Raw genomic sequence first — 26,759 nt, forward strand, 5'->3', positions numbered from 1 at the left:
TTTAGAACAGTATCAAAGAAAAATGCCCACAAAATATGAAAAAGCTTTGAAAACAGTCTCTCTTTTCCACCTATATATCTTTTCCACCTATATAAAGTAAAATATGATTTTACTTTAGATACTGCAACCAGAATACCTTATCACAACAATTTGAATGCAGAAGCTAATATAAGAATCTAGTTGTCACCTACTAAGCCAGACAAGAAAGAGACTTACAAAATTGTAAAACGGTGCCAATCCTCTCAAATGTTTGTTTTGGGGAAACAGCTATTTTTTCATAGAAAAAAGTTCTTTCTGTTAACACATAATGAGCTTAATATTGTTATTTTTCAATAAATTAACAAATATTTGAAACATCTTCATTTTAATTCCTAATATGGTTGTCAATACATCTGACCCATAAACAAAAAAATTCTTTGAGGGCCTCAATTTTTAAGAATGTAAAGTGTTCCTAAGACCAAAGTATTCATAACTGTTGTATAAGAAGAAAATATAGAAGACTTTATAACAATCTCAGAGTGAAGGAATTATATATATGGCACAAAAACCAAAAGTCATAATGGTAGACACTGATAAATTTAACTACATTAAAATAAACTTCCACATGGAAAAAAAATTCCAGGAGCAGAATCAAAAGACAAACTGTGAAAACAACATCTGAAATTCATCACATACATAAGTCTAATTTCTCTAATGTATATGGCTCCTATACATTAATACAAAAAGAAGGCTGACTACTCTCCCCCATAAATAAACAAAGATGATACACAAAAACACACAGAAAATGAAGTCTATACGGCTTTTCAACAAATAAAAAATAATTCAACTTTTCTCAAGATAAATTCAAATGAAAGCATCACCAAGATGACTTTTTTTTTAACCTACAACTGGTGATGATCAACAAGTTCTATAATTATGTTGTCAGGGTCATTCACATATATTGCTGATAGAAGTATAAACTGGTACAATCTCCATGGAGACAAATAGTTACCAATGTAATTTTATATCCTGCTTATTGTGACCAACAAGCATTCTCCTATATTATTAAAAATTCCTGGCAGGGGAAAGGGGGAACTGGTCAAAGGTACAAATTTCCAGTTATAAGATAAGTAAGTACTATGGATGTAATGTACCACATGATGAGTGTAGTGAACACTGCTATACAATACACAGGAAAGTTGTTACGACAATAAATCCTAAGGGTTCTCATCACAAGACTTTTTTCCCTTTATTTTTTCTCTCTTTTTAAAAATTGTATCTATATGAGAAGACGGAGATTAGTTGAACCTACTGTGGTAATATTTCACAATATAATTAAACCAAACTATCATGTAGTACGTCTTAAATCTACACAATAACGTCAATTATCTCTCAGCGCAACAGGCAAAAAAATGGTATTTTTTTTAAAATTCCTCATATGTATTGGAGGTCATTATACTAGTCTCCCTCTACTTTTTTGTCTGTTTGTTCTGGCCATGCCACGCAATTTGCAGGATCTTAGTTCCCTGAGGAGGGACTGAACCTAGGCCCTCAGCAGTGAAAGTGCAGAGTCTTAACTACTGAACCACCAGGGAATTCCCTGACCTTTACTTTAATGTTTGAAAATTTTCATAATAACATGATTTTTAAAAATTTTGTTCACATCATATCCACTGTTATGAATATAATTAAATGTAATTAACCATTTTCCAGATTTTGGGCCTTCAAGTTATTTTCAGCTGAATTAACAGTCAATAAACACTGCTGCAATCAATAACTCTATTTAGACATTTTGGTCCACATTTCATATTCCTTCTTTTTTTTTTCATATTCCTTCTTTAGAGGAGATTCCTGAAATTACTCAGCCTATATAAATTTAAAGTTAGTGGTATGTTGTATTTTGTATAGGTCATACCAATATATAATCCTAGCAACAGGATACCCATTACAATTAAAATATTGCTAACTCAATAACAAAAAATAGAACTTCACTTCAATGTTAAATATTTTTCAAATGTTCCTACTGTTTTTAATTTTTTCTGTCTTTCAAACTTCTCCTTTATGCCATCTGAATCTGGCAGGGTTTTACTGCTTCTCTTACTGATCTTTTGAACTCTTGGTAATTTAAGGATGTTAATTCTTTCCTTCAGCTTATTATTTCTCTGAAAAAAAAATTATTTAATAAAAACAAGAAAGGAGAAAAAAGTAACAATATTATGGTTAGACTTGAGTTAAATGATTACTTAGAAAACATTGGATTCTGTTAACTTGCCTCAGATCCTTGATTTTTTAAAAATTAGTATTGGAATGATTTTTAAATTTTCTTACGTTATTCCTTCCTCTGCTTTTAGAATAACCTTGCATTTTAGTTTGTATCATAAAAATACTATGCTTAAGTCAAATTCACTTCATAGTTTACAAACTGTCTCAAAACACACTGAGAACATAACACAGAGGTTTGCCGCGTACGAAACTTACAAATCAAAGAGGAAAACTGAAGGCTAATTCTAACAAAATTCTATTCCCCAAAATAGATTCAAATTGTTCTATTCTGAAACTCTGAGGGCTGCTTTGTCCAGATTCTGAAGGGCATGCTGATTAGTGTTTATACAAAAGGCTTTAAATAAATCCCTGTATGTTTTGTTACTTGAGTGCCATTAAGATATTATTTCCTTTTGGAGCCATTTATCAGAAATAAATCAGTCAATTCAAAATAATAAAATAATTATAAATATACATGGATACTTCACCAGGCAAGCTAAAAATCTGTAACTTCATTGAAAGGGAGAAGTAGGTCCACCTGGTAAGTAAAGCAGAAAAGGACTAAATAGAACCGAGAGAGGAAAGACAGAGGACAATCATTACCTCCCACCAAGTCCTTCAATTCGTTCTCTTTCCTTGGGAAGTTCTGGCTTATGGTCCTGTGTCACCTCCACAGCTCGGATAAAATCATCCTTGGGGTCATCCTGAATTCCAAGAACCACCCCTGAGTCGCCCACGTGAGCAACATACATCTTCAAGCCTCGGATGATGACCACGCTGGCAGTTGTCCCTGACGTGCTGGGAAGACCTGTCATAGTCTTTGGCCATTCTGCTGTAATAGAAAAGAAAAAATTTTACTTTCAGGTGTATACATAACTACTGTGGCAGAATAAAAACTGCAACTTACGTTGAGTTAGCATATTAAAATCTGAATTAGCACACAAAAATATTTAAGAAACATATTTTGAAAGCTATTAAAGAAGGACTTATGTTAATCCCTTCATTCTTACATTAATAAATTAATTTTATAGATAATGCAATTATATTGTGACCATCAAGGCAATCTTAGGAGAAAAATGTTACGTCATAGGTTTAGTAATTCCACATAAGTCTTAGTCTTAACTACATTTAGTAGCAAGGATATGTTAAAAGTTTGATACTGGCAGCAGCTTATCATCTGTTTATATTAATTTTTCTCCAAAAAGATTTTCAGAAAAAGCCACTTGATTTGTTTTTAAAGTAACTCTGCTGAATATTCATAACCTAATAAATAACATTTACCAAGCACCTACTGGATACCACTTCCTAAGCGCTTTACCTGTGCTAAGAGCTTTACCTGTATTATCTCATAACACTAACAATAAGCTAAGATCAGTTCCATTATTTTAATTTTGCAGATGAAGAAACCAAAACTTTGGTTAAGAAAGTTGCTCAAAATAACTCAAATATTTTAAGCAGCAAAGATCCCATGTATCTAATTCCAAAACCTATACTGATTATACTTACTATCATTTAAAACTTCTGAAATATTCTATGAAATGAAGTGTAGTCATTCAGTCATGCCTGACTCTTTGCAACCCCATGGACTGCAGCCCACCACTCATCTGTCCATGGGATTTTCCAAGCAAGGATACTGGAGTGGGTTGCCATTTCCTTCTCCAGGGGATCATCCCAACCCAGGGATTGAACCCAGGTCTCCTGCACTACAGGCTAGATTTTTTTACCGACTGAGCTACAAGAATAAAATATTCTATAACATTGAACAAATTACAGTTCAAGATAGCAAACAAAGTCTGAACACTGACATATTCTCCCCACAAAATCCTATTGAAAGGACAGATTACAAATAATAAAAAGTCCTGAAACACAGTCATGAAACACAGAAAAGGGTCATAAGAAATCTGAGGAATTCCTGAAATTTTAAACACATGGAACTGTATTGAGGGGAAAAAAATCAGAATGCAAAATTTTTAATTCAACATGAGGAAAAAGCAGTCAGTAAAGAAGGCAGTACATCAGTATTCCTTGTTAACAGAGTTCCAGGAAAGTTGAAAGAGGCAGTGACAAAGGCTGAAGTAAGGAATGGATGCTGGAAGCTTGGCAGATTCATTTAAAACTGTGGGAGTTTTAAACTGAGTGCCTAAACTCCCCACATGGTAAAAGGTGAAACATTTAAGTGCTTAAGATGCCAGTACTAACTACAGTGCGTGCATGCCAGTCGCTTCAGCCATGTCCAACTCTTTCTGACCCTATGGACTGTAGCCTGCCATACTCCTCTGTCCAGGGATTCTCCAGGCAAGAATGTTGGAGTAAGCTGATGTGCCCTCCTCCAGGGGATTTTCCCAATCCAGGCGTCGAACCTCCATCTCTTATGTCTCCTGCATTGGCAGGTGGATTCTTTACCAATAGCACCACCTGGGAGCCCTCAGTACTAACTATAATACTTCTCTTCTTTTTAATTAATTTATTTTAATTGGAGGATAAATACAATATTGTGATGGTTCTGCCATGCATCAACATGAATCAACCACAGGTATACATGTGTCCTCCCCATCCTGACCTCCCCTCCCACCTCTCTCCCCACCCTACCCTATCCTCCTAGCTTGTCCCAGAGCACTGACTTTGGGTGCCCTGCTTCATGCATCAAACTTGCACTGGTCATCTATTTTACATGTGGTAATGTGCATGTTTCAGAGCTATTCTCTCAAATTATCCCACCCTCGCCTTCTCCCACTGAGTCTAAAAGTCTGTTCTTTGTGTCTGTGTCTCCTTTGCTGCCCTGCATGTAGGATCATGGGTACCATCTTTCTAAATTCCATATATATGCATTAATATACAGTATTTGCCTTTTTCTGACTTACTTCACTCTGTGTAACAGGCTCCAGGTTCATCCATCTCATTAGAACTGACTCAAATGTGTTCCTTTTTACAGCTGAGTACTATTCCATTGTGTATATGTACCACAACTTCCTTATCCATTCATCTGGCAACGGACATCTAGGTTGCTTCCATGTCCCAGCTATTGTAAATAGTGCTGCCATGAATACTGGGGTACGTGTGTCTCTTTCAATTCTGCTCTCTTTTAAGGAAAGTGGTGCGTCTGCCGATGGGAACAACAGGATCTCAAAGGGGATGTGGGAGAAGAGATAAATTCCGCCCCCGCCAAGTAGATGAGGTGCCACTCAACTTTTATAGCCATGAGCCTCCTCTAATATAACTAGACTGACTAGTTCTTTTCTTTTCCAAAATTATATATGCCGAAAAGCCATCTCTTGAACCCTACAGTGCATCTCCCCGGCCCATCACATGATACAGGAATCCATCCTCCAGAGTGACCTGTCACTCACAACAGAGGACTTCTTGCAGCACAGGAAACAACTGCTGAGGGAAACCAGAACCGCTGCCAATACTGACGAAGCTAGAAATTCATGCGCATATGCCACGTACACACGTAAAACCATCTGCAGCAGTACCAGACACACAGTGAGTAGTCAATAAACATTGGTTTGCGGGCTTCTCTGGTGGCTCTGTAGTTAAGAATCTGTCTGCTAATGCAAGAACACGGGTTCAATTCCTGGTCCAGGAAGACCCCACAGGCCACAGAGCAACTAAGCCACAGAACCTGTGCTCTGAAGACTCAAAGCCACAGCTACTGAAGCCCGAGAGCCTGTGTTCAGCCACAAGAGAAACCACTGCAATGAGCAGCCCTCACTCACCACCTAGAGAAAAAGTGCACAGCTACAAAGACCCAGCAGAGCCAAAAATAAAATAAATAAATAAATTTTAAAAACACTAGTTGTTGTTATTACCATTATGTATTTAAGAAAACAGCAAACAGCCTGAGAGACACCAAGTGGAGTTGCAAAAAAAAAAAAAAAAAGCCCCAAAGAAAACAGTTGTGGCTAGATTACTGGCATTGATAAAGTTCAATAAGGTCAATGGATATAAATACTTATATAAAATATCAATTCTATTTCTGTAAAATAGAAAAAATTACAAAATGTAACTTTAAAAACAAGATCCCATCCACAGTAACAGCAAAAGGTATGAAATATCTGGGAACAATGCTAACAAATCTCTAATAAGACATTCATGGAAAAGTAGAAAACCCGTGAACAAATAAAACAGTCAGCACAGATCCATGCATATTTAGACACTTGATATATGAACAGTGGAGAAAAGACAGACATGCAATAAATGGAACTGGGACAAAATTTAAAAAATAGTAACTCTAAGTTCCTGATGCCAAACACAAAAAATCAATTCAGATACATTAAAGACCTAACATGAGGGACTTCTCTGGTGGCGCAGTGGCACCAGGTTCATCCAGGTGGAACAATGCGGGGGACACGAGTTCAATTCCTGCTCCTGGAACTGAGTAGGGCAACTAATCCCATGCACCGCAACGACGGAGCCTGCGGGCCCTAGAGCCCGTGCTCCGCAACAAGAGAAGCCACCGCAGTGAGAACGTGCACACAGCAACTAGAGAGCAGCTCTGCTCACCGCAACTGGGGAAAGCCTGCGTGCGGCAAGGAAGGCCCAGCAAAGCCAAAATAAACTCATTTTTTAAAAAAGACCTAACGTGAAATGCAAAGTTAAAATGCTCAGAAAATGCACAAAAAGGTACATTCATGATCTCAAGGTAAAGAAGGATTTCCTAAAGACAAAAAATGGATTAGCCATATGAAATACAATGATTGTGAACTTGTACTACCATCAAGACTTTCTATTCATTAAAAAATACTAGAGTGAAAGACAACTCACAGAATGGAAGAAGATACATTTGTAACATATATGGGTCAAAGGAATAGTATCCAGAATACATAAAAGGCTCCACAAATCAAATCAATAAGACTACTCAACAGAAAAACAGATAAAGAGCCTCAACAGGCTTTGACAAACAAGGACATGCAGACAGCCAAGAAGCATGCGGAGATGTTTGGCTTCTTTAATCATCAGAGAAATACAAATTAAAAGCCACAACAAGATACCACACATAATTATCAGACTGCATAAAATTTGACAATAGTAAGTTAAGAATGTGGAATAACATGTTCTATCATCAACTACTGGTAGGAGTATGAACTGGTACAACTACTTTAGAAAACATCTAGGCATTATATGGTAAAGGTGAAGATACGCATACTCTGTTCATTACCCTTGGGTATACACTATAAATTAATGCACATGTGCACACAATACCTATGAATGCTCAGAGCAGCACTTTCATCTGGGCTTAAAATGAGCAACTCAAATGTCCTTCAGAATCTCACAAGAAGTATGAGATAAAAGAATACATACAGCATGCTTTTCTTCAGGGGGAAAAAAAAAAATATATATATATCTCTCTCTCTCTCTCTCTCTCTCTCTCTCTCATGTTTACAGGCAACAGGCAAACTATTAAGAAAAGTAAGTAAATCACTACAGAACTATAATCACCTAAGTCAAGATCCTGATTGCCCCTTGGGGGAAGCGAGGAATATGAGATGAGAAGGGCCTACTGGGGTTCAGGCAATGTTCTCTTTCTTAAGTGGATGGTGTTCATTTTATGATTATTTATTATGTACATTTATGTGTTACGGCCTTTTATGTATGCATGCTATATTTCAGGGGGTTTTTTTAAGTTAAAAGAAAAAAAAAGCAGCAGGAAAAAGGCATCAATTCTGCAAACACAGATCCCAGCAGACAGCTCTATAGACCATGCAGTTTTGCAGTTCGGTTACAGACATCATTCCTTAGAAGCTCAGCCTAGAGTATGGTATGTTTCTTTAGACCTTTATTTTATGGCTCTAGGTAAAACCTTTCCTTTTTTTTTTTTTTTTTTAAAGAAACTGGAAAAGATTGTTTTCTGCAGCTAAATATAATGAGAACAAAGTGAACTCCCAGAAAAAAGAGTTCTTAAGCACATTAAGAAAAACAAAATTTACCTACAGTATACAAGTAATTCAGCTGTTGGCAAAAAGCACCTAAAATGAGATGAAAAGGGAGGAAAAAAGCTAAAAATAAAAAGGGTAATCAAAGAAATGTTAATGTTTAAATCACGTTTTTTGTCAAAAGCACTAATATATTATGAAAGATATTCTGCAATGATCTAAAAATACTGAATAATTCCTGCTCTCCCTCTTCATTTGAAATGTCACCTTTTATCATATGTTACATCTTGCCTCAGATCTATTTCTAGACTCATCCTACTAATCTATTTATGGTGCTTTTTAATAATTGGGAGTTTAAGTGTCCTCCAATTATTTTTCTTTCTCAATATTCTCTGAAGTATTTTTCCACATGAACTTCAGAAGTAACCTCCAACCTGTGGAGGTTCTGATTCAAACTGCAATGACTTTATGCATTAAGGAACCTACCTCTATTATAATGTCTTCCTTAGCCTTTCTTGTTTTCTACTTTACATTTTAATCAAAAAACAAAAATGACTTAAAACTAGGAGATATTAAAAACAGTATCAGATAGTATATGAATTCTGATTTAAGCATCCTTGAGAATATGTGCGTAAGTCATTAAAACAAAGACTAATAAATTTTATAACACAAAAATGTAAAATTTATGGATGAAGTAAAGCTATTATAAACATGTATAGAAAGTATATGTTCTTTATAATAAGTTTAAATTTGGGGGTACTTATATACTTATCATGTATTAATATCTATTAATATATCCTGAGACTCATATGCCAAAGCCTTTGACTGTGTGGATCAGAATAAACTGTGGAAAATTCTGAAAGAGATGGGAATACCAGACCACCTGACCTGCCTCTTGAGAAATCTGTATGCAGGTCAGGAAGCAACAGTTAGAACTGGACATGGAACAACAGACTGGTTCCAAATAGGAAAAGGAGTATGTCAAGGCTGTATATTGTCACCCTGTTTATTTAACTTATATGCAAAGTACATCATGAGAAACGCTGGGCTGGAAGAAGCACAAGCTGGAATCAAGATTGCCAGGAGAAATATCAATAACCTCAGATATGCAGACACCACCACCCTTATGGCAGTAAGGGATCCGCACTGGCAGGCGGATTCTTTATCCACTGTGCCACCAGGGAAGTCCGAGGTGGGTACTATCTTGATTCTATTTTAAAGATGAGGATACTCAGGTCACACAGGCAGTAAATGGAGAAACTGGGATTTAAACCCAGGCAATTCAACAGAGTCCTAATCACTGCACTAAGAATTTTTACAGCATTCTAATGTCAAAGTAGTACAGAACAGTAAAAGCCTTCAGGAAGCAATTTGAAAAACATGTATCAAGAGTCATCAAAAGATAAAACATATTCTTCAACCAAATAATTCAGCTTTCGGAATTTTTTTTTCCTGAGGAAATATCCGAATGGAGGAAAAGGCTACGTTGCTTTTGTCGTTGTTTAGTCACTAAGTCGTGTCCAACTTCTGCGAGCCCATGGTCTGTAGCCCACCAGGCTCCTCTGTCCATGGGATTTCCTGGGCAAAAATACTGAAGTGAGTTGCCATTTCCTTCTCCAGGGGATCTTCCCAGACCAGGGATCAAACCCACATCTCCTGCATTGGTAGGCAAACACTTTACCACTGAGGCACCAGGGAAGCCCTGATGTTGCTTTTACTTTAGCCTTTACTGACAGTATTAAAATACAGTACACGTGTCTAACACACATTCCCGCTTCTAATACTAGCATCCCAGTTTTGTTCTGGAGTTCACAGCCTCCACTGCATGCAGGCTTTAGGAATGGAACTGAAAACCTGCTTGCTCCTGGCCTAGGTGTAGGCAAATGACCTGTGTCACTGTTTCATATATTTGCATCTTTAGATAGAAAGGCATAGAGCCAACTTTTGGAGCTGATTCACCCCAGAAACTAAAACTTTTCAATGAATATCCACTAGTTCCCATCACCTAGAGCCCCAGAGATCCCGGCTTCTGTCCACTGTGAAACCTGGTTTAGCCTTTAGTCTGATTCTGTGAGCTGCCTAACATCGTTCTAATAAACTCCCATGCTCTTTTCCCTCCTCATCGTAGACTGAGTCACTGTGTTGTTTTCAAAGAATAGTAACACAAAACCAGTACCACAGAGTAGGCTGCAGGCAACTAAGTCTCAGAAAAATGTCAATTAGTTACGGAACCAATAAGGGGTAGAAGACATTGAGTCTCCTGTTCATATTCCAGGTAGTAACCAGTGGTGAGACAGGGCTGAATGTATCAATAAACAGTAAGTGCAAAGTCTACAGTGAGCATACTAGCTTAGAATTACGGTAATAAAACTGCAAACACAGATCCAACTCTGGCCTAAGATTCCATGACTGAGAAACAACAAACAATTTGACATGACTCTTAAGGAGCTGGACTGTGTCCTTCCAAAAAAGATATGCTGAAATCCTAATACTCAGTACCTCAGAACATGCTCTTACTCGGAAAGAGGGTCTTTACAGAGACCGTCAAGTTAAAAGTGTCGTGAGGGCGGGCTCTAATCCAGCGTTCTTACAGAAAGGGGAAATACGAACATAGAGACAGACAAACACACAGAGAAAAGATGTTGAACACATAAGGGAAAGAGTCGTTTGACTAGAGGGATGCTTCTACAAGCCAGGGAGTGCCAAGAATTCCTGGTAAACATGAAGCTAGAAGAGGTAAGGGATTTCCTCTGAGAGCTGTCAGAAGACAGAAACAGCACGGCCCAGCCAGAACCCTGATTTTGCACTTGGGCCTCCAGACCTCTAAGACAAGAGACTTCTGTTAAGTCGACCAATTTTTGGTACTTTATTATGGAAGTTCCAGAAAACAAACACAATGACATAAAGGAAACAATTCAAAGATTTAGGGAAATAGGGACCTTAGACTAAATCTATTGTATGAATATGCATCCCACTTATCCACCCCAAGAAAACCTGAAAAGACTCTCTTCAACTTCAATACTTAAAGAAGTAATTAAGTAAACACCAAAACCTTTTTTTAATTGAAGTATAGCTGATTTACAATATTGTATTAGTTTCAGGTATTCAGCAAAGTGATTATTCGGTTATACCTCTTTTTATATTTTTTTTCTTTCTTTCTTTTTGGATACACTGTGTGGCATGTAGGGTCTTACTTCCCTGACCAGGAATCGAACCAGGCCTCTTGCACTGGGAGCTTGGAGTCTTTGACACTGGACTACCAAAGAAGTTCCTATATATTCTTTTTATTCTTTTACACTATTGGTTATTACAAGACATTGAATGCATTCACTGTGCTATACAGATATGCTTACTGTTAATCTATTTTATATATGGTACACCAAAATCTTTTAAACACATTTTACTGACTTTTCTCTCTGAGCAAGAAATACTAAGGGAAGAGGCTGCCATGAAAATGGGTCTCCTGATTTCTGTGGGTGGGAAAATCCTGAGATGATGGAGATCAGATGAGACCAGTTAATTACCCAAAGAAAATCTGGTATGGTTACTTCACTGACAACAGGAGAGAAGCAAAACTGGATCTCCAGAATGGTCTTTCAACAAAAAATAAGAAACAAAACAACCTTCCAAGTTTAAAGAACTGTTAACCATCTTCAAAGTAGTATGTGGCCATTCTCACACGCAGCTAAACACGGAGGTAAAGGAGATGCCCACAACATTGAGTAACTACTGAACAACAGCTCTAAGTTAAAAATTCTGGAGCTACAGAATACAGCCTCAGTCCACTGATAAATAAGAGCTAAGGCCCATGGAGGTCAGGTTCTAAAAAGACTTTCAATCCAGTCTACCTGAGACCCACTGGAATCCCAAACCTATCCCACAGCTTTTGGTCCCCAAATAACCTCAGAAACTAACAGCTTCCTCTCATGGTTCTTTAGTAATTGGTCAGAAAGTCTATTAATGGTTGAAAAGGTCAAGTGCAAGACCACCAATAGCACTCTCTTCCAAAACAGCAAGTTAAAAGCATTATCACATCTCCCAAAGAACCACAAAGATTTGTGTCACCATTAAAGCATGAGCAGAGGGGATGATCTGATATAGTTTGACTACAGCAAAAGTCTGACAGCTCTTAGAAAATGACAGGGGATTATAATCAAATGATGATGCCAAATGTTGCTGCAGTTTTGATTTATCCTCTTTACTGAAACAAATAAACACAGCCTTGGTTATCTGGTATGCATCCAACTGCAGGGCTCTGATGAAACAGCTACCTAGATCCTCTTCCGATCGGACACCTGCTTCTTCAGGTTTACTTCCCCGCCCCCTCAGGAAAAATCCAAAGAACTTTTTTCTTGAACCAGTAGAAAGTCAACCACCAACAAAATATACCATCACTCCCAAATACTATTATAGTATCTAATTCCTGTCTATCAGTCATGTCCAACTCAGCGACCCCATGGACTGTAGCCTGCCAGGCTCCTCTGTCCATGGAATTTCCCAGGCAACAATACTGGAATGGTTTTGCCATTTCCTTTTCCAGGATTCTTCCAGACCCAGGGATCGAACCCGAGTCTCTGCGTTTCCTGCATTACAGGAGGATTCCTTGCCTGGAGGGTGAAATTTGAGGAACAGAATGGCAATATAAGCACCGGGAAAGCCCTAATTCCTATACCATCAGAATCAGGAAATTAACATTGATAGCATACTACCACTTAATCATAGATCTCACTCATTTTCATCAACTAGCCTAACAATATGCTTTATAATAAAAGGTAAAATTCAGGACCCCCTTGTTATATTTGCTTAGCATGTATCTTTAGTCACTTCCAACTTGGAACCTCAGTGTTTCCTCGATGCTTTTTAGGAACACTTGGCCAGTCATTTCAAGAATGTCTCTCAGTTTGGGTTTGTTTCATGTTTCCTCATGTTTGTAACCAGATTATGCATTTTTGGCAGGAAGATCACAGAAATATGATCATCTCCCTGCAGGCAGTATACAATTTCAATTTGTCCCATGTAAAGTGATGCTACTCTTGAATCACTCAATTAAGGTGGTGTCTGCCAGGTTTCTCCCTATAATCTTTTTCTTTTTGTAATTAATATGTTTCACAGGGAGATTATCTGAGACAACATAAATATCCTTTGGAGTGAATTGAATGGTGCCCCCACCCAACACCAATAAAAGATATGCCCACCCAGAAGCTGTGAATGTGACCTAATTTGGGAAAAGGATCTTTGCAAATGTAATTAGGTTAAAGATCTTAAGAAGCGATCAGTCAGATTAGAGTGGGTCCTAAACCCAAAGACAAGTGTCCTTAAGACAGAAGGGGAGAAGATACAGGCGATATCAAGACAGTGGACACTGAACAAGCCAAGAAATGCCAAAAATTGCTGCCAGACACCAGAACCTAGAGGAGAGGATGGAACAGATTCACCCTCAGAGCCTCCAAAAGGGGATCAACCCTACTGACACCTGGATTTCAGACTTCTGGCCTCCAGAACCACGAGAGAATAAATTTATGTTGTTTTTAAGACATCCAATGTGTGCTAACCGCCCCCTAGGGAACTCATTACAGCAATTCTGTTCCTCCAAGTTTTACCTACTAGTTTTAGTATTTATTGATGTTTCTTGGCTGAATCAACAATTATGATGGTTACCAAATGAAATTTTCTAGTTCCATCCTTCTTTCTACATTCATTCTTGTAAAGAAAGGCTTTACATCAGCTTTATTCATAAGAGGTAAAAGCTATGGACAATCCAAATGCCTATCAATGGGTGAATGGATAAACAAACTGTGGTATATCTAGACAATAGAATACCACTCAGCAAGAAGGAAAAAAAGGAATGAACTACATGCAACAACATGCGGCAGCAGAGATTATCTAATACTGATGGAAAGTAATGAATGATTAACAAAAATAGAAAAAATCAGTACTTGATAAATACGGCAAATTCATTCAGCACATGTGATGAGCGAGACAACGAAGGTCCTTGATACTAAAAACTGAAAAATATGAAACTAATGATAACAAGCTTAAATTCCATGATTTAAAAAAGTTTTCTTCAAATTTGGGGAAGATTCTGGTGGCTCAGATGGTAAAGAATCTGCCTGCAATACAGGAGACCCAGGCTCAATCCCTGGGTCTGGAAGATGCCCTAGAGAAGGGAATGGCAACCCACTCCAGCATTCTTGCCTGGAGAATGCCATGGTCAGAGGAGCCTGGTGGGCTACAGTCCATGTGGTCAAAAAGAGTAGGACACAACAGAGCGATAAACACTTTCCAGTTCTATCTGGCTTTCTCTTGTTTCCCTTTACCCCTTCTGCCCCTCTTCTGCATTTGTCCATCTCTGTTTCTGTCTTTGAATTTAAGATAATGAAAACTATCTGCCAAACACAGAATCAACAATTTAGGTTAAGACCAGTTTCTTCATAATTCATTCCTTTGGCCATATTCTTTTAAGTAAATGCTCTGATTTTCAGTTGAACAAATTTAAAAAAAAACTTCCCATATTTCATCGTCCTTTACAAATACTGTGGCAAATTTCCTGTAATCACATCAGAGATCACACTTCATTCATTTCAAGTGTATGTTGTTACCTTTCTAATGGTTCTCTTGATAACGTAAGTCAATGAACTATGATTCAAAGGAATAAAAGCTGCATGTTGTTCACTAACTTCTCTGAACTATCAAAGTGCTACTCCTAAGTCGCTTCAGTCGTGTCCAACTCTGTGCGACCCCATAGACGGCAGCCCACCAGGCTCCCCCGTCCCTGGGTTTCTCCAGGCAAGAACACTGGAGTGGGTTGCCATTTCCTTCTCCAATGCATGAAAGTGGAAAGTGAAAGTGAAGTCGCTCAGTCGTGTCTGACTCTTTGCAACCCCATGGACTGCAGCCCACCAGGCTCCTCTGTCCATGGGATTTTCCAGGCAAGAGTACTGGAGTGGGGTGCCATCGCTTTAAAAAGTTTCTGAGAGTATTGAATCATAAAAGCCATCCCATCATTTAATTTTGTGATATTCTCTTGAAGGTCATTTGCAGTGGCATTAGAAAGGATAATAAGAACATTATTTCAAATGAATAAACCTACAAAAAAGTACATATAAACTTTGAAACATTATTTCTTAGAACATAAGCATAACACAGAAACAGTAAATCCACACATAGGAACATAAATAAATTAGACATATACTGTAACTTAAGATCAAGAAGTAATAATAAAATGAAAAAAAAAATTTTAAAGAATATGTTGGGACTTCCCTGGTAGTCCAATGGATAAGACTCCATGCTCCCAATGCTGGGGGCCTGGGTTCAATCCCTGGTGGGGGAATTAAAGTCCCACACACTGCAACTAGGCCTGTGCTACTCAGTCTGTGTGCTCCAGAGGCCATGAGCCCCAACAAGACCCAGCACAGCCAAAATAAATACATTTCAAAAAGAGGATATGTTGGGAATTCTCTAGCAGTCCAGTGATTAGGACTCCAAGGTTCCCACTGCTGGGGGCCCAGGTTCAATCCCTGGTTGAAGAACTAAGACCCCACAAGCCACATGGCATGGCCAAAAGAAAACAAAAAGGATATATTCACATTCTCTCTCACTCTATGCTATATTTATCAAGTCCCTCTGCCTCAAGACAAAAGTAAGTCATATAAAAATTTTTAGATAATTCAAGTTTTCCTTTGTAAATTTGGCAAGGGTATATAAGCACTTGAACAATGCTAGAGAGGTCAACCTTAATGGTAATTAAATAAATGAAGAAGGCCTTAGGGGACTTCACAGGCGGTCCAGTGGTTAAGACTCCACCCTCTGCTGAAGGGGGTGTGAGATCCATCCCAGATTGAGAAACCAAGACGTTGTAGGTCAGAAGTGGCCAAAAAATATAAGAGGGTGTGGTGCAGGAAGACAAAGAAGGCATTCTTTAAAAATATAAGAAAGCCCTCTCCACCCACTGGTATGGCTATTATTTTTTAAGAAAAGAAAAATATCAAATGGTGGCGAGAATAGGGAGATATCAGGACCCTTGGAGAACTGCTAGTGGCAATGTCAAACAGTACGACTGCTGTGAAGACAGTTTGGTGATTCCTCAGAAAGTTAAACACAGAATTACCAAATGACCCAGCCAGTCCACTTCCAGGTTTAGACCCCAAAGAACTGAAAACAGAGAATCTAACAGGCACTTCTACACTCAAGTTCATAGCAGCATTAAAAGATGGAAACAACCCAAATATCAACAGATGAATGGATAAACTGTGGTGTGTATATACAGTGGAGTATCATTCAGCCTTAAAAAGGAAGAAAATTCTGACACATGCTACAATTTGGACAAACCTTAAAGACATCATGCTAAATGAAATAAAATTCAAAAAGGGCAAATGTGGTATGGTTCTGCTTATATGAGGTAGCTAGAAGAGATGAACAGCAACTGAAAGTAAAATAGAGGCTTACCAGGGCTGGAGAAGAGGATAATGGGAAATTACTGTTTAATGAGTACTGAATTTCCGTTTGGATAATGGATGAGTTCTGAAAATGTAGAGTAGTGATTGTTGCACAATCCTATGAATATACTTAATGCCACTGAATTACACACCTAAACCTGGCTAAAATGGTAAATCGTATGCAAACACATTATCATTTTTAAAGGGGGAAATTTTTTAATTAAAAAAAAGGTAAAAACACCAATTTAACCACCACACCCAAAGAAATTCAACTAAACTAGCAGTCACTTTGGGCAAGGAATTGCATGGTCAGCCCTAAAAGATTAACTATAAGATGTGTAAGGCAGTATCTCTGCTCCCGAAGACCCCAAGGTTTAGCCGAGAAACAGACAAAACACAGCAGTTATCTCACAATGCTGCGAATCATCTTTACAGGGATTCCACCAGATCAAAACCATTTTCATAATACTTCTAAGTTTATTCGCCCTTTTCACTGTGTTGATATCTGTACTGATGGTTGAAAAGCAGTGGCTAGTAAAACTGCTGTTGCCTTAGCAGGAAGCAAGGCAGTGGTACCAAAGTGAACTAGTGGATCCTGCTGCTGCTGCTAAGTCACTTCAGTCGTGTCCGACTCTGTGCGACCCCATAGACAGCAGCCCACCAGGCTCCCCCGTCCCTGGGATTCTCCAGGCAAGAACACTGGAGTGGGTTGCCATTTCCTTCTCCAATGCATGAAAGTGAAAGTGAAGTCGCTCAGTCGTGTCCGACTCTTTGCGACCCCATGGACTGCAGCCCACCAGGCTCCTCCGTCCATGTGATTTTCCAGGCAAGAGTACTGGAGTGGGGTGCCATTGCCTTCTTCGACTAGTGGTCCTATATGCACTATAACCAGGGACTTCCCTGGCAGTCCAGTGGTTGACTCTGCACTTCCAGTGCAGGGGGTCGGATTTGATCTCTGATTGGGAAACTAAAGACCCCACGTGCCTCAAAGTCAGCAAAACATAACCACTCACTTCCAGTTTAAAAAAAGAAAAGGGAAGACTTCCCTTGTGGCTCAGTTGGCAAAAAAAAAAAAGGGGGGGAAACCAGTTTAACTTATGAATGTCCTTGATGATGCAATAAAAATTAATTTTATTAAACCTCCACCCACGAATACATGTCTTCAACCTTCTGTAAAATAAGAGGGGAGGTGCATAAAAGGCTTCTGTTGCATAGTATGGCTATGAAGAGGGAAAGCACTTGTGATTGAGTGAATGATGGAAAGAAGTAGCTACAATTTTCACAGACCATCATTTTTACTTGAAAGACTGATAAGTATTCTTGGGCTTCCCTTGTGGTTCAGCTGGTAAAGAATCTGCCTGGAATATGGGAGACCTGGGTTCGATCCCTGGGTTAGGAAGATCCCCTGGAGAAGGGAAAGGCTACCCACTCCAGTATCCTGGCCTGGAGAATTTCATGGACTATACAGTCCATGGGGTCGCAAAGAGTCGGACACTGAGCAACTTTCACACTTTCACTCCAAGTCTTAGTAGAAGCACGTGGGATTTTTACTCTTCAGTGTAGCATACGGAATCTTTTTTAGTCTCCAGAACATAGTTTTTGGCATGTGCAATCTAGTTCCCCAATCAGGGATCAAACCTGGGCCCCGTGCACTGGGAAGGCACTTAGCCACTGGACCACTAGGGAAGTCCCAGGTCTGTGACCTTTCACTGCTGTGTCCCTGGTCAGGACACTGAGATGCTGCAAGCCACAAGGCACGGCCAAAAAAAAAGAAAGACTTGGGCATCTGGCATACATTTTTTTCAAAATGAAGTTTTTCAAGAAAAGCTGACAGTATTTGTTGCCAGTGATAAACTTAGAACTGCTGCTTAAAACCTCGTATTTATTTGGCTGCATTGGGCGTTAGTTGCAACACTCGGGATCTTTGTTGCGTCACGTGGGATCTTTCCTCACGGGGCATGTCCTCTCTAGTTGTGGCATGCAGGCTTGGTACTTACAGGCCCGTGGGCTTAGTTGCTCTGAAGCAAGTGGGATCTTAGTTCCCCTACCAGGGATGGAACTTGAGTCCCCTGCATTGTAAGGCAGATTCACAACCACTGGACCAGCAGGGATGTCCCCAAATCTCCTATTTTAGAATATATGTGTCCACTACCTGGTAGTGATGACAATAAACTTGGTAACTTCCCAATCTTAAGACTTCTCCAATGTGATCAGTGATAGTAACAAATGTGGGTATTCTATAATGAAATGCATCAATACTTGGAAGATCTACATAATTCAGTGAACCATTATTTTCCAAATGACTCATGTACATGCCACAAGAACACATGTGGGTAAAAGGCTGATTCAAAGTGCAAGAGAAACCAATGGCTCTTACTGTTAAAATAGAAAAGTTTATTGATGATGTTTCAGATTCCACTTTGACTAATCTTAAGAAACTACCACTTTGGGGTGGAATATCCACAATTATCTGAAAAGACAAACTATTCCTCCCTTTTTCTACTACATATGTGTGTGAGACTGCCATATATAGCAACTTGATAAATTTGATTTAATTGAAATTAAAATTTTCTCTTTAAAAAACAATGCTAAAATAATGAAAAGACAAGGTGCAGACTGGGAGAAAATGTTTTTGCATTGTATATCTAATTAATGTCTTGTATTCAGAATGTATTAAGATCTCTCAAAACTCAAAGAAACAAAAAATGGGCAAAAGATTAGAATATTTATTTCAATATTTATTTTAGGGGGAAAAGTGATTTTTCACTTTAAAATGTCAACACACAATAAGCTTATTTTTAATAGGTTAAATTTCATTAATTTCTCTCTTTTTTTTTTAAAGATGTATTTGTTTGATTTTTGGCTGCGGTGGGTCTCTGTTGCTGCATGTGGGCTTTCTCTAGTTGCAGAGACAGGGAGCTATTCTTCATTGCAGTTCTTGGGTTTCTCATTGCAGCAGAGCCTGGGCTCTAGGCATCCAGGCTCCAGTAGCTGCAGCACAGGGGCTCAGGTAGTTATGGCTCCCAGGCTTAGCTGTTCCATGGCAACTAAGGGGGATCTCCCCAGACCAGGGATGGAACTGGCGTCCCTTGCACTACAGTGCAGATTCTTAACCACTGGAACACCAGGGAAGCCCCTAAATTTCTCAGTTTTAACTTCTCATACAGTAAAATATGGTTGATGTAGCTCACATAAACAAAAGTTGCTTAGAACCCTGAATCATTTGAGTACAAAGGGTTCTGAGAGCAAAAAGTTTGAGAACCACTACTGTAGCCTGACACACAGGAAGACTGTCAAGACTTCCATTTATGTAGCCTACTCTTTTTTTTTTGCAAGTTTTGATGGTGGAGTATAAGGCTAACTGTGGGAACAAAGTAAGCTTTAACATTTGGTGTATAAATCTTCGTTCAAAAAGTACATACATGTCAAAAGACATACACATTCACATTTAACAGCAGGATTTCTGCTTTATTAAAAAATGCTCAAGTAACAGGGTTTATATTTTATCCTTTCAGTGAAAACACATGGCAAATTTATGTTGCTCCAAGTGTGCTCCAAAATACACAGGACTCTAAATGTTCTCTGTGTCTAATTTTCCTCTATCTTGTCTTGCTGTCCACTCCCACTTGCCCTACAAGCAATGAAATGACAAATTTCTGGAATATGCTGCTGGTGCTTTCAGCTGTGCTCTGCCTACACAAAAACAAAACAAATCCATAATAGGGGCCTCTGGGATTGGATGAAACAGCCTCCCACAGGCGGACTGGAGGTTCTATGAGTCAATCAAACAATTCTTGGCAGAAATCCAGGCAAACAGAAAACAGACTTTGAAAGAAGCTAGTCCACAACTCTATGACAATACCTTTTAAAAATGTTCTGTATTTGATTAACCTTTACACTCTTCTCTATGTCTCTGTTCCTCTACTGAAAATAAAGCAACATTATGCTACCTTAAACAAGAGGACTTTCTTAAGTAACAGAAGTGGTATTGTGTTTTCTCTAAAAAAGATTCATGCCATTCATTCACAGCAATGCCTAAGCACCTACAACTCTGTATGATAACACAGGTTGGGTACAGAAACATCGGCTGCTTTAGAACACATTCAAAGCTTCGATGAAACTACAACTACATCGAATTTTTAGAAATTAGGGTCTCCAATTCCTTTTGGCACATCAGTAATTCCTTATCTCTTCCTACTTTGACGGGTATCTACAATTTACAAGCACTTTTACGTGGGAACTGTTGAGAACTCTCTGACATCAATTAGCTAAGGCAAGTACCACAGGGCTAAAAAAAAATAAAAGTGCGCTTTTGAAAAGCCCTAAACTGAATTTAACACATCCCGCTAACGGGGCCAGTTTAAGTGGTAAGAACCCATTCCACGCTTTTATTTTTCATAAGCCGTACAAGCATAAAGATCCTAGAAACATTTCATGATCACCATACCGAATTCTTTCCCAAGACTAAGTCGCTGGATGATAACTTTTTAGCCTCTCTACTATAGCCAACAGCTTACTCCAACTACCAGCCACCCGGGGTCAATTTTGGAGGCCTGACACCGCCGGTAGGAGGCCACCGATAGGAACAAGTCCTTCAAGAGCAAAATTATGACAGATTCGAAGGAGATACTCTTTTTTTTTTTTTTCGCCATCTCCCGCTTCCTTCGCGCGTCCTGGGTAGCAACACGTCTTCAGTGCATCTTTAGGCCAAAATCTGGCGCCAGGTTTCAAACACGCTTACCCGCTGGCTGCCATCAGAGTGGAGTAGCGAAGGGACGAGGGGACGCCTCCCCACCGATCCCGGCCGGGGTCGGGGGGTGGAAATAAAGCGAGGGATGTCTGAAAGGAGACCACAACCCTCTCCTTCCGAAAAGCCACTTTCCTTTGCCCGGAGCCCCCCATCCTGGAAAGTGCGCTGAGAGACCCTGGAGTCTGCCCTCCCGTCGATGGACACACCGAGCGCCCTCGGTGGCCGCGGGTTGGGGGGCTCGCGGGGCCGGCGCGACAGAAAGCCCCGAACTGCCCGGAGAAGAGGAGGGGGGAGGCCGCGGCAAGCCGGGGAACTCACCCAGCTTCTTCCACATGGCGAGATGACAGGCGAGGAAGCCTTTGCGGATGGCGGCGCACACCTTCGCCGGCTCGGACGACGTGAAGCCCCTCTGCTTCTTAATGAAACCCCACAGGTGCTCGCGGGCGAACTGCGCCGCCTCCCGCCCGCCGTGCCCGTCGCACACGGCGAAGAAGGCCACCGAGGAGCGGCGGCGGCAGCAGCGGCCGGGAGCCGGCGAGGCCCCGGCGTCGGGCGGCGCGGCGCGAGCCTCCCGGGCGGCCCCCGCGGCGCCTCTCCCCGCCACTTCGCCGCCGGCCGGGGGCGGCGGTGACCGCGGCGGAGGCGGCGGGCGCGAGGGCGATCGCCGCGACGAGAGCTCTTCCTCGGCCGCCGGCTCGGGCTCCACAACGATCTGAGTAACGTCCTCCATGTACTTCCTCCCGCCCTGGTCGGAGAAGACGCTCACTCCCAGCGAGTACAGCCCCGCCATGGCCGGCTGGCCGCGATCCCGCCGGTCCCGCGCGGCCCGCCGAGTCCCCGCGGCGGGAGGCACCCTCGGCGCTCGCCAGCCAACTATTGTTTATCTCCGACGAGGCCGAGCCGGAGGAGGGGGCGGTCCCGGAGGGTGGAGGTAGGGGGGGCGCGCGCGATGTCGGGACTTGTCCGCGAGAGCTGGGCCCGAAAGCCGGGGGCGGACAGAGACCAGCCGCTGCGCCTGCGCAGTAGGCCTCCCCCCGCCCGCCCGTGCCCACCATACAAATCCGACGTTCTCGCCGGCTGACGTCACTCGGCTCTGCGGAGCCGACCAATCCGGAGTCGAGTTGGCGCGCGCGCCCGCCCTCCGCCCCCAAGCCTCGCCCCTCCCTGCAACGGCCGCGCTCCTCCGTCCCAACCCGCGCTGGCGCTGGGGGCGCGCCTGATCCGCCCGGCTTACGCCTCGCCACAGCTGGCGGTTTTCGCCGTCCGGCTTTTTCGGCGGGTGCTAAAACGCTCTGTTAGTCTGCTGGCACCTTTTGGTTCAGTCCCCGGGATCACGATGCATGCGGCCGCCCAGGGCGTGCCGCTGCTTGCCTTGCGGGGAAAGGCGTGTGGGCTCGGGTCTCCGGCGGGTCCGGAGAATCTGCCGGGAAGAGATCTTTCATTTCTTGAGCTGAAATGGCGGGAAACCTCACTTCGGAAGGTGGTTTGCGAACAGGCTGGGGGAAAAAAAGCTTGCCACCGCCGAGCTGGATTTGGGTGGGATGGATCCGACCGGGAGTTGACAGCGCAAATCTAACCCGTGTTAAGAACTTGTGATTTCCATCTGGTCGGCTACCCAGTTGCGTTTAACGTACGTCGGAGACTGAAAAGACTTACATTTTAACTTTTTTTTTAAACATCTTTTCACCTTTTGTTGAAAATAGTTTTTCCCACGAGCCCTGGGTGCAAGCATTTTACTCCTTTGGTGGGATCACTTGAAAACAGGTTACAAAAACTGCCCAGTGCTACAGAGCTCCAACAGTTCGGTTACCTTCCCGCGTCTTCTCCCAGCAAGTTACAATCTGTGAGCTAAAACCTTTGCACGGATTTCAACAGCAATAAAGCAAGCCTTGGAGTGGGCAGGTTGGCTGTTGTCAGCAGCAAACGTTCTTGGGAATCAATTTAAAGTTCACTTTGTCAGTTTTTGACCGCTTCACCATCAGCTCTCCTGTGTGTTCTTTCCAGTAGAGCCTTGGAGATTTTTCAAGTGGAATGATCCTAGGAATGGGGAAAATGTTTATTTTTTGACATGTGACACAGACATAAAATAGGAAAAACCCTCCTACCAATAAAATATAAATAAAAATCATTTCAAAATGTAGCAACTCCGACGAGATAAATTAAATTGAAAATGTACTCAAAGATAATACCCTGCATCAAAATGCACTAGGCCAGGTGGTTCCAGAGTGTAAAAAGACTCGGGAAAAAAATCCCAGCATGTTCTGAAAGATGATCATAATCCTGTCATCAAAACCTGACAATTATAACACTGGAAGGAAATGATAGCCTGTATTTCATAGCTATTAATAAATGAAAAAAACCCGAGTGAAATATTAACTATTCTAGACCGGTATCCTCAGTAACATCACCTGAGAACACCTTGTATAGCTCTGTACTACTCTTCTTAAACAGCTTACCCACCTTCCTTTCCATTCCAAGAGATTACAAAAAAGATAATCCCTCCTGTTCTACAGTCCTTTTTACTCAGTCACAACCGGGTAGCCTCAGGGTCATCTATCATTACCCTGATTAACATCTCGATGCTACTCTCTATTTCTTTTCATCTGATTCAGTAACCTGCTCTTTACCAACCATCCTAAACCATTTCACTCCACCCTTTAGATTTCAACATCTGTTATCACCCATTTCCTCTATACTTCACCTCTTCTCTAAATTTTCCCATCAACTTCCTGTTCTAACAGAAAGCTGGTTTGTGTGTGTGTGTTCAGTAGTGTGCAGCTCTTTGCAACCCAATGGACTGTAACCCAGCAGGCTCCTCTGTCCATGGGATTTTCCAGGCAAGAACACTGGAATGAGTTGCCATTTCCTACTCCAGGGGATCTGCCTGACCCAAAGATTGAACCTATATCACCTGCATTAACAGTCAGATTCTTTACCACTAAGCCACCTGGGAAGACTGGTTTATAGCCTAGCAGAACTACCTCCCTTCAGTCAGTTCAGTTCAGTTCAGTCGCCCAGTCGTGTCCGACTCTTTGCGAACCCATGAATCGCAGCACGCCGGGTCTCCCTGTCCATCACCAACTCCCGGAGTTCACTCAGACTCACATCCATCGAGTCAGCGATGCCATCCAGCCATCTCATCCTCTGTCGTCCCCTTGTCCTCCTGCCCCCAATCCCTCCCAGCATCAGAGTCTTTTCCAATGAGTCAACTCTTCACATGAGGTGGCCAAAGTACTGAAGTTTCAGCTTTAGCATCATTCCTTCCAAAGAAATCCCAGGGCTGATCTTCAAAATGGACTGGTTGGATCTCCTTGCAGTCCAGGGACTCTCAAGAGTCTTCTCCAACACCACAGTTCAAAAGCATCAATTCTTCGGCACTCAGCTTTCTTCATAGTCCAACTCTCACATCCATACATGACCACTGGAAAAACCATGGCCTTGACTAGACGGACCTTTGTTGGCAAAGTAATGTCTCTGCTTTTGAATATGCTGTCTAGGTTGGTCATAACTTTCCTTCCAAGGAGTAAGCGTCTTTTAATTTCATGGCTGCAGTCACCATCTGCAGTGATTTTGGAGCCCAAAAACATAAAGTCTGACACTGTTTCTACTGTTTCCCCTTCTATTTGCCATGAAGTGATGGGACTGGATGCCATGATCTTCATTTTCTCAACGTTGAGCTTTAAGCCAACTTTTTCACTCTCCTCTTTCACTTTCATCAAGAGACTCTTTAGTTCTTCTTCACTTTCTGCCATAAGGGTGGTGTTATCTGCATATCTGAGGTTATTGATATTTCTCCCAGCAATCTTGATTCCAGCTTGTGCTTCTTCCAGCCCAGCGTTTCTCATGGCAAAGGAGAAAAGAAAAGATATAAGCATCTGAATGCAGAGTTCCAAAGAATAGCAAGAAGAGATAAGAAAGCCTTCCTCAGCGATCAATGCAAAGAAATAGAGGAAAACAACAGAATGGGAAAGACTAGAGGTCTCTTCAAGAAAATTAGAGATACCAAAGGAACATTTCATGCAAAGATGGGCTCGATAAAGGACAGAAATGGTATGGACCTAACAGAAGCAGAAGATATTAAGAAGAGGTGGCAAGAATACACAGAAGAACTGTACAAAAAAGATCCTCACGACCAAGATAATCACGATGGTGTGATCACTCACCTAGAACCAGACATCCTGGAATGTGAAGTCAAGTGGGCCTTAGGAAGCATCACTACAAACAAAGCTAGTGGAGGTGATGGAATTCCAGTTGAGCTATTTCAAATCCTGAAAGATGATGCTGTGAAAGTGCTGTACTCAATATGCCAGCAAATTTGGAAAACCAGCAGTGGCCACAGGACTGGAAAAGGTCAGTTTTCATTCCATTCCCAAAGAAAGGCAATGCCAAAGAATGCTCAAACTACCGCACAATTGCACTCATCTCACACGCTAGTAAAGTAATGCTCAAAATTCTCCAAGCCAGGCTTCAGAAATACATGAACCGTGAACTTCCTGATGTTCAAGCTGATTTTAGAAAAGGCAGAGGAACCAGAGATCAAGTTGCCAACATCCGCTGGATCATGGAAAAAGCAAGAGAGTTCCAGAAAAACATCTATTTCAGCTTTATTGACTACGCCAAAGCCTTTGACTGTGTGGATCACAATAAACTGTGGAAAATTCTGAAAGAGATGGGAATACCAGACCACCTGACCTGCCTCTTGAGAAACCTATATGCAGGTCAGGAAGCAACAGTTAGAACTGGACATGGAACAGCAGACTGGTTCCAAATAGGAAAAGGAGTACGTCAAGGCTGTATATTGTCATCCTGCTTATTTAACTTATATGTAGAGTACATCATGAGAAACCTCCCTTCAGTTCAGTTCAATTGCTCAGTTATGTCTGACTCTTTGTGACCCTGTGGACGGCAGCATGCCAGGCTTCCCTGTCCATCACCAATTCCCCGAGCTTGCCCAGACTCATGTCCACTGAGTTAGTTGGTGGTGCCATCCAACCATCTCATCCTCTGCTGTCCCCTTCTCCTCCCGCCTTCAATCTTTCCCTACATCAAGGTCTTTTCCAACAAGTCAGTTCTTCAAATCAGGTGGCCAGAGTATTGGATCTTCAGCATCAGTTCCTCCAATGAATATTCAGGACTGATTTCCTTTAGGATGGACTAGTTGGATCTCCTTGCAGTCCAAGGGACTCTCAAGAGTCTTCTCCAACACCCCAGTTCAAAAGCATCAATTCTCCAGCGCTCAGCTTTCTTTACAGTCCAACTCTCACATCCATACATGACTCCTGGAAAAACCATACCTTTGACTATAGGACGTTTGTTGGTAATGTCTCTGCTTTTTAATATGCTGTCTAGGTTGGTCATAGCTTTTCTTTCAAAGGGCAAACATATTTTAATTTCATGGCTGCAGTCACCATCTGCAGTGATTTGGGGGCCCAAAAAACTAAAGCCTGTCACTGTTTCCAT

General features: G+C 41.2%; 1 protein-coding gene across 2 annotated transcripts in view; it reads right to left on the reverse strand.

Moving 5' to 3' along the window:
* Window positions 1-22,321, reverse strand: part of PPM1D (protein phosphatase, Mg2+/Mn2+ dependent 1D) — a 61,132-nt gene extending 38,811 nt beyond the window's left edge. Inside the window, exons 1-2 of one of the 2 annotated variants that reach the window (XM_005220002.5) lie at window positions 21,618-22,177; window positions 2,845-3,070 (exon numbers count right to left, since the gene is read on the reverse strand). In XM_005220002.5, coding sequence (XP_005220059.1) covers window positions 2,845-3,070; window positions 21,618-22,089 — 698 coding nt within the window. In that variant the 5' untranslated portion in view covers window positions 22,090-22,177. Of the gene's footprint in view, window positions 1-2,844; window positions 3,074-21,617 lie in introns of both variants that reach the window. The other variant, NM_001191444.2, reaches the window with a different exon arrangement.
* Window positions 22,322-26,759: the final 4,438 nt, after the last annotated feature.

This window comes from Bos taurus, chromosome 19 (assembly GCF_002263795.3).
Source record: "Bos taurus isolate L1 Dominette 01449 registration number 42190680 breed Hereford chromosome 19, ARS-UCD2.0, whole genome shotgun sequence".
Classification (NCBI taxonomy): Eukaryota; Metazoa; Chordata; class Mammalia; order Artiodactyla; family Bovidae; genus Bos; species Bos taurus.